At 40.2% G+C, this 14,433-nt stretch overlaps 2 protein-coding genes across 3 annotated transcripts in view; both read left to right on the top strand.

The window, feature by feature from the left end:
• The first annotated feature begins 303 nt into the window (after nt 1–303).
• On the top strand, nt 304–9,068 carry tcp11l2 (t-complex 11, testis-specific-like 2). Its single transcript, XM_080050936.1, has 10 exons — nt 304–436; nt 3,109–3,277; nt 3,638–3,770; nt 4,481–4,601; nt 4,911–5,137; nt 5,548–5,684; nt 6,063–6,250; nt 6,712–6,893; nt 7,348–7,520; nt 7,794–9,068. Exons 2-10 carry the CDS (start codon nt 3,115–3,117, stop codon nt 8,045–8,047), a joined length of 1,578 nt encoding a protein of 525 aa, XP_079907062.1. The 5' UTR covers nt 304–436; nt 3,109–3,114; the 3' UTR covers nt 8,048–9,068.
• A 1,212-nt stretch (nt 9,069–10,280) lies between these two features.
• The window catches only part of apaf1 (apoptotic peptidase activating factor 1), a 71,991-nt gene continuing 67,838 nt past the window's right edge, over nt 10,281–14,433 (top strand). For both annotated transcript variants that reach the window (XR_013845439.1, XM_080050735.1), the window contains exons 1-5: nt 10,281–10,646; nt 11,533–11,718; nt 12,071–12,269; nt 12,730–12,927; nt 13,523–13,712. Coding sequence is in view for 1 of the 2 variants with exons in the window: in XM_080050735.1 (XP_079906861.1) it covers nt 11,575–11,718; nt 12,071–12,269; nt 12,730–12,927; nt 13,523–13,712 (731 nt within the window). In the remaining variant the exon portion in view is untranslated. The remainder of the gene's footprint in view (nt 10,647–11,532; nt 11,719–12,070; nt 12,270–12,729; nt 12,928–13,522; nt 13,713–14,433) is intronic.

Raw genomic sequence — 14,433 nt, forward strand, 5'->3', positions numbered from 1 at the left:
ATATTGCTGTAGGCTATGTGAACCATAGAATGTGACATTTTCTCTGAGCAATACTCGAACACTAATAAGACCATGTCCGTAACAAATACGTCCCCACTTGAGCGGAGCGTACCATTTCCACATAGCCTAGTGTGATTTAATATACACTATTGTAGCCTACACTGCCTTTCCCGGAATGAAATAGGCTCCATATAGTTTTATGTAGAATATTTCAAAACGTGTTATTGTGTAAACCTTGTGTTGGCATTAGCTCGGCTGTTTTACACCCCCATTGTATTAGAATGGTTTCGCCTGTTTGGATAAAGCCAGCCCTGCTGGGGTAACGAGAGACCTTTAAACAGGGAGACAAAAACATTACAGGTCTACAACGAACCTCTTTTTCAAAGCGGATCTATTTCTTGAGGTGTTCGTCTCGCTTTCCGGAGACTCGGGTGGGGTAAGAGTCGCTTTTGTAAAGCACATTTTACTCTATTTGAAATTGTGGAACAATCGGCTGGTTCAGTTTTTTACAACTTTTATGTTTATTTGAGTTTGGCTTTGTTCTGCTGCGGAAACTTGGGTGTTTTACAGTCGTCGAATGTTGTTCTCGCTCATGTCGAAGTATAGGCTAAAGGAATCGTCAAATCCACCAAGTTTGTGATTTGTATTCGACTGTTATTGCCACAGCGTGTTCAAGTTAAGCTGCCACAATGTAAACAACTATGACGAGTTGAGACAGTTGTACAAAACAAATCCCTTTTGCAATAGGATCTTAATGCACCAGCTTTCTGTTCGGGTCCTTGTGGTGTGATTGTGTATTGGCCTTAAATGTCTATTTTAACTGTGCATGGAGTTGTTGTTTTGTTCTGATCACGTGTACCCATCTCTTGCGCGTGTGTGTTTTTTCTTTAATCCAAACATTTTCCATGTAGGGGTGAGAGACGGGGAGCTGCAGCCAATAACGTCAGCCTTCGTGTAGTAAGCCCAGCCCCCTTGATCCACTGCTTTGTTTACATTGTAGCCTACTGCAGTCGGATCTGGGTTAATGCAGCCTGTATTGGCCTGTATCTTGCACTCAAAAATTCTCATCTTTGTCTAGTTTTTGCCGTTTTTTAAAAATTGTATCCAAAACACACTCGGTAAACATGTCAAATGCATGGGTATTATTTTTTTCTGTTTTTGTTTATGGGCCTGTTAATACTACCTAACATTCATAATACTTAAAATGAGGCAGCAGATGACAGCATTAACCTAATCCTTGATCAGTTTTCTCGAACTGTATGGCTCCCATCACCCAATATAATCTCTTTATTAAAAAAATGGTTCTACTGCATTGCTGTGACCTAGCAGTCAAGTCTAGCGGATGATGTAATGATAATGAATGAGCCGTGCACACAGCACGGTGTATGGAAGTCACACATCCACCCTCACCCCTTGAGCTATCTTTAAACCAAAGAGAGCAGAGAGGGAGTGTGCGTTCCTTTTTGGCAGCAGATTATTTAGACCAGGGACAGGAAACACCCAAGGGTCACCCTGCCAGCACTGTAGGCCTATCTCTAATACAAGATTAGAAGGGCAGAGGCTTCCTGAATTACAGGAGTTGAAGGCCTAGTGAAGATACATTTGTGTGGGTTTTATTCAGCCAAGTTAGGTTTCTTTATTTGTCAATTTACACAAGGTACATAGAAATTTGTTCTTTGCATTTCCACTCTCAAGTGACCACACTTCGGAGGGGGTCAGAGCGCAGGGTCAGTCATTATGACGTCCCTGGAGCAGTTTTTGGATTAAGTGCCTTGCTCAAGGACACAGTGGCTTGCATGTTATACCAGCCACCACTAGTTTTACAAGTAACACCCTCCTGACCATAGTTACTGGTGGCCCGCCAAGTGTAGGGATCGCTTAATAATGTTTCTTTTACGAGAACATGACAAAACTTCCAAGGTACTTTTTGGTTTTTCCTTGGGTTATTTTAGCTGGCATTTGCACAATCATTTTTTCTTTTCTTTCTTACAAATAGCCATTTGCTTTCTTATGCCAGTGCTTTTACATGTGTGTGTGTTGCTCAGACAACACAAAGACTGATGTAACTGGATCGTTGGACAGATGATAAACACTGTTGTCGTCCTACGTTGCCCTGGAGACAATTGATGTCAACTGATAGGCCTGGACACTGTGTCCCCTTTATTTACCCAGTAAACAATAGCTTTTGTTTAAACCTAGATCTGGAAATGGATTCTGTTTGTGTCCCAACTTTGGATAGTGTTGTTTATCACTGTGGCAGTTAAGTCACGTTTATTTCCTAGAATTACGTAATGCACAATCAGTGAGTTTGATACGATTTGAGTTGATTAATAAGAACTATGTAACAAAGCAAATATTGCTGTTTCTATGGAGACTGCCCCGCCAACCAATTTATTGAGTTTGGCTTGTGTTTTTTTTACGCTCTGTTAACTGCCTTGACAACAGCAGCTACTCCTAAAGTGAATCATTAAATCCTCTCACACTCATTGACTTGAACTTACTTATGTATTTATTTATTTTCAGAAATGCTTTTTAATAGTTTTATGTCAGCATATCCAGTCACTGTAACTCTCACCTCATTTGTACTCTTATTTATTTATATATTTTAGTTATATATATTTCAATTAGAAAAAAAAGGCAAAGTTATTCCCTTAAACAGCTGGCCCCTGTCCTTATTTGCTCTGTTACTCAAACAAGTGAATATAACAGGTATTGGACAATTTTATTTGCAGAATAATATACATCAAAGTAATACACGTTGCGTTTTAATTGATGTTTACAACAAGATGGTGTATTTGTGATCAACTCAAAATGTCCTTCTACAGTGTCTGACTGTCTCTGGCACTTTTGGGTGATTTTTAATGGAGGTCTATGGAACTTTAAAACAAAGAAGGGAGTTTGCAACACGGACAATACTTTGTTAGTTGGATTCATTCATTGTTTTGGTCTATTCATAGAATTTCTTGCCAAAAAGCAAAATGCAGAAGACCCGTGGACCTTTACTGCATGTCATCCACCTCTCTTTCTCCCCATTTCAACTCTGAACTGATGAAATGGCCGTCAACATAGTTGTATCATAACCAAATTCTTTCTCCCGTTCATCCGTAGCCCAAGATGCCTCTGAATGATGAGCGACCTTCCTCCACATCCAGTGGTGAGGACCAGGGCAGTGATGTGGAGTCGGAGCACTGCAGCAGCATGACCTCATCCAGTGACACGGAATGTTCCCGGGAAAGCTTCACCAGCGACGGCTCCAGCAAACCCTGCACGCCATCCTGTGAGTGTAGAAACACCTAAGGACCCATAGTTTACCCAAGGACCTACTGTATAGTTTACCCAAGGACCTATAGTTTACCCAAGGACCTACTATATAGTTTACCCAGGGACCTATAGTTTACTCAAGCAATAGCAATTTCAAAGCCAAACCAACTAGTAGGCCTTTACTGATAAAAGGAAAACAACAAGTGTGTGTGTGTGTGTCATGTAAATGGGCATGTCGCTTGCTACGTTGGGCCACCTTTGTTTACATAGCCTTTTGTCAAAATACCTAATGGGCCTAGGCTGTATATTCCACCATTTTCATTTAAGCTCCCATTTGTCTAATAATAACAAAGCATTTTTTTTCTGGTTCCCATAGCAAGCCCACCTAAAAGCCTAACTCTGGATGAAGTGATGGAGGCTGAAAGAGACTTGTCCAACCTCAGCTTAACCCACGAGATCACGGTCAACCCAAACTTCCATCTGGAGCCAGACAGCCTGCCTCAGAACAGGTACACTACCAAGAAGATTGAAAAATCCTTCTTTTCTCACATCCTGATCATCTTTTGTGGATTATCGGAGAACCCAAATAACAGTAATTAAACTTGAATGATTATTAGTACGTTAAAGGAAGGTTGCAGCTGGTAAAGGTGGGGCTCATTCTTTATCATATGTAAAATCTTATAATACATTATTTATTTGTTGATTATGTGTTTGTATTAGTAAATGGAATCAGCTAAATATATAAGGTTTGATAAGGTATAAAAAAAAACACAACATTTCCCTTTAAACTCTAGTGGAGTAGACTAATGTGTGTTAACAGTCAAATCGCCACAACTAGTAAATACAAATGTCTTTTTATTATATCTGTATACGTCACCATGTTCTACTGAATTGATTGATCCGCCTGTATGTTTATCTTTAGCACAACTGAGCTGAACAAGCCAGTGACGAGGACAGACAGGGACAGGCAACGTAGACGGCAACGTACACTGTTTATTTGAAACAACACTGTATTACTGACGGCAATTCAAATTGATTTCCAACGCTCAACAATAGGAGTGATATTTGACAATGCATTCAGTTATTCTCCACCATTTCTACAAAGAGATCACAGCATAGACAGTCAAAGCCCGTTTCATAAATGGACGTTTTTTTTCTTCTTCTGAAGGATAATATCACTCGGCTAAACTTAATCCTCCATTACCTTTTTTCTTTTTAGTTTATGGAAGATGGTTAGAGATAATCTCCACAAGGCCTTCTGGGATATCCTGGAGTCAGAGCTGGACGACGACCCGCCAGAGTACGGGCAAGCCATCAAATTATTGGAGGATATCAGAGAGGTCAGCATACATACATACATACATACATACATACATACATACATACATACATACATACATGCATGCATGCATGCATGCATGCATACATACATACTACTACTTACAGCTTCACTAGTTCTTTTAGAAATGACTCCAATGCTCTTGCTGACATTTTTACTTTTTGAGGCACTTTTTGCTTACTATTCTCTTCATCCCCATCACCTCCTTTTGTGACTGGTACATGTAGAAAAAACAGTATAGACTAGATTCACAAAGGTTGTAAAATAATGATTTAACTATAACTTAAAAACTATGTTCTCTCCTGGACAGTCCTTGCTGTCATTATTAAATCCGGGTCCCAATCGGATGCGGACCCAGATCATGGAGGTGCTAGACATGGAGCTGATTCGCCAGCAGGCCGACAACGATGCCCTAGACATCCAGGGGCTGGCCTCTTACATCATCACAACCATGGGCAAGATGTGTTCACCAGTCAGGGACGTTGAAATCAAGAAACTCCACGAAAGCACACACAACAACATAGTGACACTGTTCAGGTAAGTTCACACTCAAGGCCTTTCAAAAACAGGTTTAAATGCTGAAATCAAATGTAATTGATTTTGTTAAGTTTACAGAGCCTAGATTAATTTAAAGTGTTTTTTTTTGTTATTTGTTAAGTGAACTTTGAAATACAAAACCGGTTACCTACATTCTGTGTCGTGTGTTTCATTAAATCTCTGCCAGCTCCAAGAGTCTAACCTATATTAGCCCGGTACACATTACTTTTTTTACATATTGGTTTTTTAATAACTGATTTATAAATATATATTTTATTTAAAGTAAATTTTGTATCCCGAGTGTTACACAAACATTTATTACCATAGATTGTAGTGTGGGAATACGTGATTTTAGCTTTTATATACGCAGTAAGTTACCATAGCGGCTCTTTTTTTGTTTGGCACCCTAGGGAGATCTTCCGTGTGCTGGACCTGATGAAGATCGATCTGGTCAACTTCAATATCCAAAATTTGAGGGTTGTGCTGAAGAAGCACAGTGTCGAATACGAGAGGGAAAAGTTTCAGAACATCTTGGACAAAGAACCCAGTGAGTGAACCAGAACCTCAATTTCTTTTAATACTGTATTTGTTTACCACTTTTTTAAGTTAGTTACAAAATCCGTTAAAGGTGCACAATGTAACTTTGGGCATGTCAGAGAAGTAAACATTTTCTAAGGTGTATTCTCATAATAAATGAATAAACAAACCTTCCTCACAGCAGCAGGGCCGAAAATTTGGTTTGCAAACATACTGTATTCTAGTCTTACATTTGGTTCCATGTTCCCTTTAAAATAATTAAGTTCGATTTATGATTTTATTCAATACTAAGAATTACATGTAGAGAAAATATGTTTTGTAAACTAACTGCAGGCGCTTTTAATGTAAATCTAATTTATTTTTCTGACCATGTGTTAATCTTCCTCAGGTGCTTTGGATCACACCACCTTGTGGATCAAGTCGGCAGTGCAGGAGCTTCTCTCATCGAGCGAGCCCACAGAACAGACTCAGGGTCCGGGGAAGGGACAGCGAGTGCTACCCGGGCCCTTTCAGATCCTCCATACTGCCTTCCTCAGCCTCCTCACATGGGAGTTTGATAAGAGGCCACTGCCTGAGGTGAGAGTGTTTTTTAGTCAATATTAATAAAGTTTTTTTTGTAAACACATGGAAATCTTTTGGAAAATTTGCTTTTTTACAAGAACTTCAGTAAAAATAGTTCTTTTCCAGAGTATTTGTGTATTTTCCAGAGTTTGTGAGGCTAACAAATGGTAGAGGGTGGCAGTGGTGGATGATGCCATCTTTATTTACTAGCTTCTTGTCCTTGAAGGCCACTGTATATTCTGTTATTATTAGAACTGTAGGGGTCACTTAGGAAGCGTTGCATTCTATAACTTTCAACACTAGATGCCACTAAATATTCAGAAATTACACACTGCACATTTTTTGAGCTGTAGCTCCGTAGTTATTCACAGACATGACTGGGTGTATCCATCTTCTCATCCAACCAGTTACAAGAAAACAAATTAGGAAAATGTCGATCTCCAAGTCTCTCTTTTTTTCTTGGTTCTCTGCTATAGACCTGGATGACTGATGAGATGCGTGTGCGAGAGCTTGGGCGTCAGCTGGAGCAGACTCAGGCGTTGAACGAGGTGTTGCTCATAGTCTACAGCACAGTGGGAGGGCCCATCCAGGGCCTCTCCGCCCTGTCCGACCGCCTCAAGAGGATGACCAGTGTTCTGCTGGACGGGATGCACCGCCCGTCAGTTCAATTTCTATTTACTTCTTTTATTATCCATCTTAAAGGTGGAGTCAGGTGGATTTTGGAGAATGCTTGCCCTGTTCTCAAAATCAGTGAATATGTCCTCACGATCCTCTTCCTGTTTTTGCGCTAAAAAGAAAATCTGGTGTCAATACAGAGCCTAGTGAACTGGTATGTAAACAGATACATGCGTATACAAAGGGTGGTCCACTGTAGCTGGCAAAATGAACTAGAGGCTGGGTTTTTACACCAGATTTCATTTCAGCGCACACGCAGTACAGACTAGTAGGGCATCATTAGGAGATATTCAATGATTTGATAAAAGGTGATTTTGACAACGAGCATTCTCCAGAATCGTGACTCCACCTCCAAATCTGTATTTAAACATATTTACTTTCTATGTTTATGTGAAATGGGAGTTTAAAGCAGACCTGTCCTCTCCTCCTCTGTGTAGGGGCTTTAACCCACAGGAGGCACTAGAGGGCGTCAGCGCTCAGATCTGCTGTGAGCTGAACAAGTCTCTGACAGAGAGGAACTACCCGGCCCTGTCCCCGGCACTGCAGGCCACTCTCACAGGCCAGATCTGCAGCATCACACAGAAGGACAATCCCATCCGCACTCTCGTCGGTAAGGTGGTGGTTAGGAATAAAGATTAATAAAAAAATAAATGCTTTATGCTTTATCGGATAGTTTGGAGAGACGAAGGAAATAGGAAGGGTACATCATCCAGAGAACGACCGCGGGCCGGATTCAAACCCTGCTTCTGAGGACTGAGCCTCTATGGGCGGGCGCTCTAACCACTAAAGAGCAGAGTAATGTGTTTTTCAAACATGGAGGTTTTGTTTGGCATTTTCTCAAACGTTGTTTCCCCCTTTCTATCTTTTCTTTTCCTTTTTGCAGAGGACCGTGTGCAGCAGTACTTCATGGGGCTCATCTGTGATCCCAAGGCCACACTTGAACAGGTACCGGCTGGCCTGACCGCCATCAAGCCTGAACTGGCAACCCTGGGAGAGAGGTTTGTCTCCCTGGTCAACTACAACAAGTCTGTCTACGGACCTTTCTACGGCAATATCATCAAGACGCTGTTGTTCAGCAGCCCGCCAGTAGCCAACCCTCCTCAGGACTCCGCTCAGCACGCCGTCGCCCCAAATTAAAAACCAAACTTTGGGAGTGTTTTTGCTGATAGTCTAAGCTAAAGCAAAGGTCATAGCTATGCAGTAGGCTATACTACTGCTTCGCTAAGCCACTGGGCTCTGATAGTTGGAGTCACCTTCACCTTGTTCAGAATGTAACTTGTTCGCTACATTTAGCAGTGAGAGGCTACTGAAGTGAAGGCGCAACGTGGTCGACATTGCATTCAACGCGTCCGTTGTGATCAATGCTCTAAAATATGTTCTCCTGTGAACATTTACAGCTTTGAACCAGTGTTACAATTGTCCACTTCTGAGCCTTCTAGTGATCCCGATATTGTACATTTGTCTGCTGTCAAGGGCCTGTTACTGGGGGGCCAGGGGGGGGGGGGAACCTTTAGTATGTCTAATGCATACAGTAAGCTTTATGAACAAGATGACATTTATATTTAGAGAATTAGCAAATCAGATTATTTACACAATTTATTTACCGTTGTTAAATTCAAAGGTCAACTACATTGTTAACTAGGACCACCTTTGAACATAATAATGCAAAATGTGAGATGGCCCTTTGTTTTGGAATATTTCCTGTCGTCTGATTTTTCTCCCTAAACTTTTTGTTTTATAAGCCAGAGAACTGAACTTAATGTATTCTGTTTAATAGGGGACACAAAATGGACGTAGAATGCATGAGAAGCTTAGTTTTAGGGTTATGTCATATAATATTTTGTTGGGAGTATCGTCACTTAGTGTATGTTCTATACTTTTACTTATGTCCTGCCAGTGGAGTACTTGTGTTGTTGTTTTTGTTATGGGTGTCACGTTGTGAGGTAGCCTACTGCAGTTGTTACAGTATTGCTGTGTTGGCAGGTAGAACCTGTGGGGAAATGGGAAGATGCTGAATTTAAAAAGTTGTCCAATGTTTCAAATGGACCTAATAATGTGCAAAGAAAAGACGTTATATACTTTTACAAAAGTTTACATGAAAATGTGGAAATATCTTGTTTTTTTTGCTTGTGTACCACAGTTAATATAATAAAGCATCAAAAATAAGATGGATCATGTGTTCAATTATTTGATGACAGATCTGAGGTGCTCTGACAAAATATATATATTTTAAAGATTCTTTTTTTTATGCTTTTTTTAAAAATGAGTTTGGAGAAATGGGACAGAGAGGGGAATGACATGCAGAGAACGACCGCGGGCTAAATTCAACCTCTCAAACCCGTCGTCTGCTGCTTCTGTGGACTGAGCCTCTATTGGTGGGGGCGCTCTAACCACTTCACAATGAGCGTAATTATACAAAATAATTATGTGCTGCCAAAACATGATATAGAATAAACAAATGTTATTATGCTTGCTTAATGCTCAATTATTGGTGTAGGTAAAATGTGGATTTGGCACATTGCATATTCGGGAGGGAAATACACAATCATGTATGGTTTATGTATAGGCCTACATATTGATTGAATGTGAATATAATTAGAATGTACTGTATGAATGCACTTGTGACTTCAGTCATACAGTAACAATGTTATTATTCTAAAGAGTATTTTGCTAGTTGTAAGGCTATAACATAATTGAAGTGATTAATTAAATATAAAACTAAATCAACATGGAAGGATTAGGGTTAGTATAAATTTCAGGGAGCTAATATTTGCTTTTTATACATTTAAAATTGGCAGGATTTCTATTTTAGAAATTACTTTCTGTTTTCAGGTTTGTTCACTGCTTTCCACAGCTTATTTATTTATTTACGGATACTTAAACTGTAGGTCTAATTGCATTATCGGTTTCATTGCTGAAGTGTGGAATAAACAACATGCTGTCATCCTTTGCTGTAACCGGGCAGTTATGTTACCTTTGGATGCAACCCGGAAATTGAAGTTCATCATGTTTAATTGTGAAAGAAATGGACACTTTTTGGATAATCTAGCGTTCTACCAACATTTGCCAGGTACTAAGCATTGATACTGTTGCTAATTTAGAAGAAAATGTGTACACAACGGCATGCAGTTACACCAATAACAGTTATAATGAGTGAGAAAAGTAATGGGCATTTCAATAAAGTGACAATCATTTCCCACGGAAGGAGCAGTCCGTGAAAGTAGCATCAGTTTGCCCAGTACACGTCCGCTCAATGCGTGACCTCACCAGTCACGAGGTTTGAATCTCGCCACGCGATTGGCTGCCTCACACCGGGGTGCTTGTTATTGTTGTGAATCAGGAAACTGTCTTTCAAAATTGGGCGTGTAGTAGTATAACGTTGACACAGAAATAAATTGTCTCTTTTCTTTGCTCATTTGGATTCTAGAAAGATTATCTTGGAACTTAAGAGTTGAACAAATACAGTCCTCGTTAACAAAGGGAAGATATTCGTAAGTTTATCAACCGGTGGTTAGTTTTCTTTGTTTCATTTTCCATAGTGAGTGAAACTTGTCCAGACAAGTCAAGTGTTGAATTGAAAGTGTGATAAGGTCGCGATAAATAATGTGAATGTCGAATATAAACCAGTTTCACCTCGACGTGAGCAGATAAGAGTGAAGTGAAGAGTACAATCAATCGGTAAAGGAAACCAATCGATACAGGAAATCAATCGACAAAGGTCAAATTCACCCGGTCGGTAAGTTATCTCAACTTTGACTGCGTTACTTCAGAACAAAATATCACATGGATTACTTCTGTGAATGTCATTTCTGTATTCTTCTGCTTTACTCTGGTATGGGCTCTGTGAACAGCTGTTCTGTTCCAACATTATTTCCACTATGATCTCCCCGTTCGCTTTTCTCCTTTCTTATATAATTAAGTGTCTTGGCGAATATTTTTATGGAAAGCTGCAACTAAAATAATTCTGGTAATCAATTATTAAACAACTTATTTTCATTGATTCATTGTTTGTTCATTAAAAAGTAAAAGGGGAAACAAGCCAAAACAGTATTTCAGCTTTATTAAAGTATTTTGTGAGGACCATTTCCGCTTTATTTGAGAGTAGTGACAGGTTTGGGAGAGACTGAGGGGAAGTGATGCAACAAAGGTCTATAATATACAATATTGCATCTTCATGTTTTGTGTTTTAGACCCCTGTGCCACTGTAGCCTATATATAGTAAGGGAAAGGTTAATTCTTTAGCATGCAAGGATATTTAAGACAATAGTGGGTTTTCAAATGTTTCTCAAGTGAGACGTGAGCAACTGCTTCTGCCTGTAGAAGTGTACAAATCGACACTGTTTTTGGAATTAAATTTTCAAGGCAAGGCAATTTATTTGTATAGCACAATTCATACATGGATGCAATTCAAAGTGCTTTACAGAGTAAAAACAAAAAGAGGTAATTGCAAAAAAACAAACCTATTACAATTTACTGCAATTAAAAGTATGGAGGAATATAAAAATAAAAATAAAAAAACATATTAAAATAAGATGATTACATCATCTTCTATACACTTTTGGTGTCATTTTGTGTAACACTGAAGCTCCTAATCAAACAACATCCTCTCTGTCCGTTTGCAGTGCCTGCAGCAGGATCCTGCATGGTGTGGCTGTTCTGTGGAGATGGCGTTGGAGGAAGGGGCGCGTAGCTGTCTGCTGCGCTTCCGCCACAGACTGGAGCAGGACATCAAACCCTCCTACCTCATGGATCACATGATCAGCGATGGAGCTCTCACCGTGGACGAGGAGGAGAGAGTCAGGACCAAGGTGGGAATGTGAAAGGGGAAAATGATACTTAATCTGAAACTGATGATACCGAACAAGTTTCTTTGTATAATGGCAAGGCAAGGCACGCAGGTTTATATATATAGCACAATTCAGACACAATGCCATTCAAAGTGCTTTACAGGGGCATGAAAACATTAGAATTTGCATTCAAGAGAAAAACAAAGGAAATGTATCAAGATTAGACATTAAACTTTCAGACAGCGATGTAGAACGGCTGCTATGAAAATTACGTTACTGACAACATAGTGCTATATTGGTGCTTAGTCCGTATCTCATCTCTTATACACCTCTCTCTCTCTCTCTCTCTCTCTCTCTCTCTCTCTCTCTCTAGCCTACCAGGAAAGATGAGGCTGTGGCCCTGCTGGAGCTGCTACTGATGAAGGACAACAGAGCCTATATCTCCTTCTACAATGCCCTGGTGAAGGAGGCCTACGATGACTTGGCCAATCTGCTTCACGAGGGCCTACCGCACATGAGAACTGGAGACTCTAAGGGCTACACAGCTAACTCTGAGAGCCACACACCTTATGGTGAGTAAGGGGCGCTGTAGAGAGAATAGAGGTTTAGAGGTCGTGCTGTATTCATCGTCATGTGCCTTTGTGTTGTTGGATGACTTCAGTAGCTCAATTCATCATGGGATAAAAAAAGCTTGTGGAAGAGAGACAGCCTAACACGTCAGAAGCTTTTTCACTAGTTCGATCTCCAGTCTCCCAGCTGTATGTTGAAGTGTCCCTGGGAAAGACACCAAACCCTAAATTGCGATAGTTAGCTTTCGCCATGCGAGGTAGCTGCTGGTAACGAGTTTAAATCCGACCCGTGGTCGTTCTCTGCATGTCATTCGCCTCTATGCCCCATTTCATCTCTGTCTCTCCAAAGCTGTCCAATAAAGCATAAAAAAATGACCAAAAAAAGTACTGAAAAAAACAAAAACAAATCTGTCGTCATTGTATCTCCCATTGTGTGTCAAATCCTTTCCCATTTGTCAAACAGTGCAGTCGATGCTGAGTGAAGGCGGCGTGCCACAGAGGCCCGTGGTGTTTGTGAGCCGCCCGGAGCTGATGAACGGCGTCAGACAGAAGCTCTACCTGCTGCAGAAGGAGCCGGGCTGGGTCACCGTCTACGGGATGGCCGGGTCGGGCAAGTCTGTCCTGGCTGCTGAGGCCGTCAGACACCATGAGCTCATAGAAGGTGAATCACCCCTGACACTGTTTAACGGTATCTATGGAAGTACATTGTTTTGAGAGTCGTTTTTTTACAGGTGCACTATGCAGTTTCAAAGGAGGGGGATTTGTTTACATTTGCAGAGCCTTCAGTTAGTTTACAAAACATATTTTTCCTACATGTAATTCTCAGTATTGAATAATTCCTACATCATGAATCAGAATAAAAAATACTCTGAGGCACCTGGAACCAAATGTAAGACTATGTTTGAAAAACAAAACTGTATGGGCCCTGCTGCTTTAAAGAACAACAGTGAAACAGAAACTTTTCAGGAAGCTTTCTAACTTCAAAAAGTGTTCCAGCGATCCAATTCTGCTGTGTGAAAAGATTGTTTATTTGGTTATGTGCATAGAAAAAGTTAACTTCTCTGACACAGCCAAAGTTACATAGTGCACCTTTAATCATTCAATGTAAAGCACTTTGAATTACATGTCACTTGTATGCACGTCTCAATGGATTACCTGTATAAATAAAGGTTACATTTTTAAATTGTTTTAATAAAAAATTAAAGGTGCTATATAAATAAAATGTGATTGATTGATCCCCCTGCCTCTCCCTGCAGAGTGTTTCCCCGGTGGAGTCCACTGGCTGTCAGTGGGTCAGGTGGACAGAGCAGACCTGCTGGTGAAGATCCAGTCGCTTTGTTTCCGTTTGGAGCAAAGCCTTGACCCCCAGTCCCTCCACCGGCCGCCCAACTCCCTGGACGAGGCCAAGGAACGCCTGCGCTTTCTCATGCTGCGCAGACACCCCAGGTTACTATATGTTTCCAGATGATATACAATCTGCTTTGCTGTGCTGTAGTTCAAATCACACTGTTGATTCAAGATGTAAAATACTGCAAGTCGAATGGGTTTGTTGATTTGAGCATAGAGACTAATGCAGGGTTCAACATAACTTTTTTTTCCTACTGGCCCGCCGGGCCAGTGGATCCGAGTTTTACTGGCCCCTTGTATATTTTCACTGGCCCTGCACACACTTTTTTTTCTTCATAATTTAGTGTCAATAATTTTAATACCTGTATTAGAAAAATAACCATATCTAAAGGGAATATCTATACTGTAACAGTATAGATATTCCCTTTAGATTTGGTTATTTTTCTTTTAGTTAATTATATGAAATGTTGACATTGCTCATACACATAATATAAAACCAGGCAAACATATTGAATTTGAAGCCTACAACTGAAAGTATGTTGAAAGAGTGGGCCAGTATTTTAAAGTCCAGTAGTTTGATTATTGTTTTTATTCTTGAATTTGGGCAGTTTAATGAATAGTTCACCTGCAGAAGTCATGTTCAAACATAAAAAAAAAATAAGAGATGAAGGTCTGATCATTCTTTGTGGTGTGGTAGGCTGTTTTTATTACTTTCTCTATATGCATTAGGGATGTGAATGTGTCGACCGAATGTCCGGTTTTCCACTTGCGCTCAAGTTGACTTTAAAAATAGAATAGAAATCCGAAAATCAGTGGGTTA

Source organism: Ammodytes marinus (genome assembly GCF_949987685.1).
Source record: "Ammodytes marinus genome assembly, chromosome: 22".
NCBI lineage: Eukaryota > Metazoa > Chordata > Actinopteri > Uranoscopiformes > Ammodytidae > Ammodytes > Ammodytes marinus.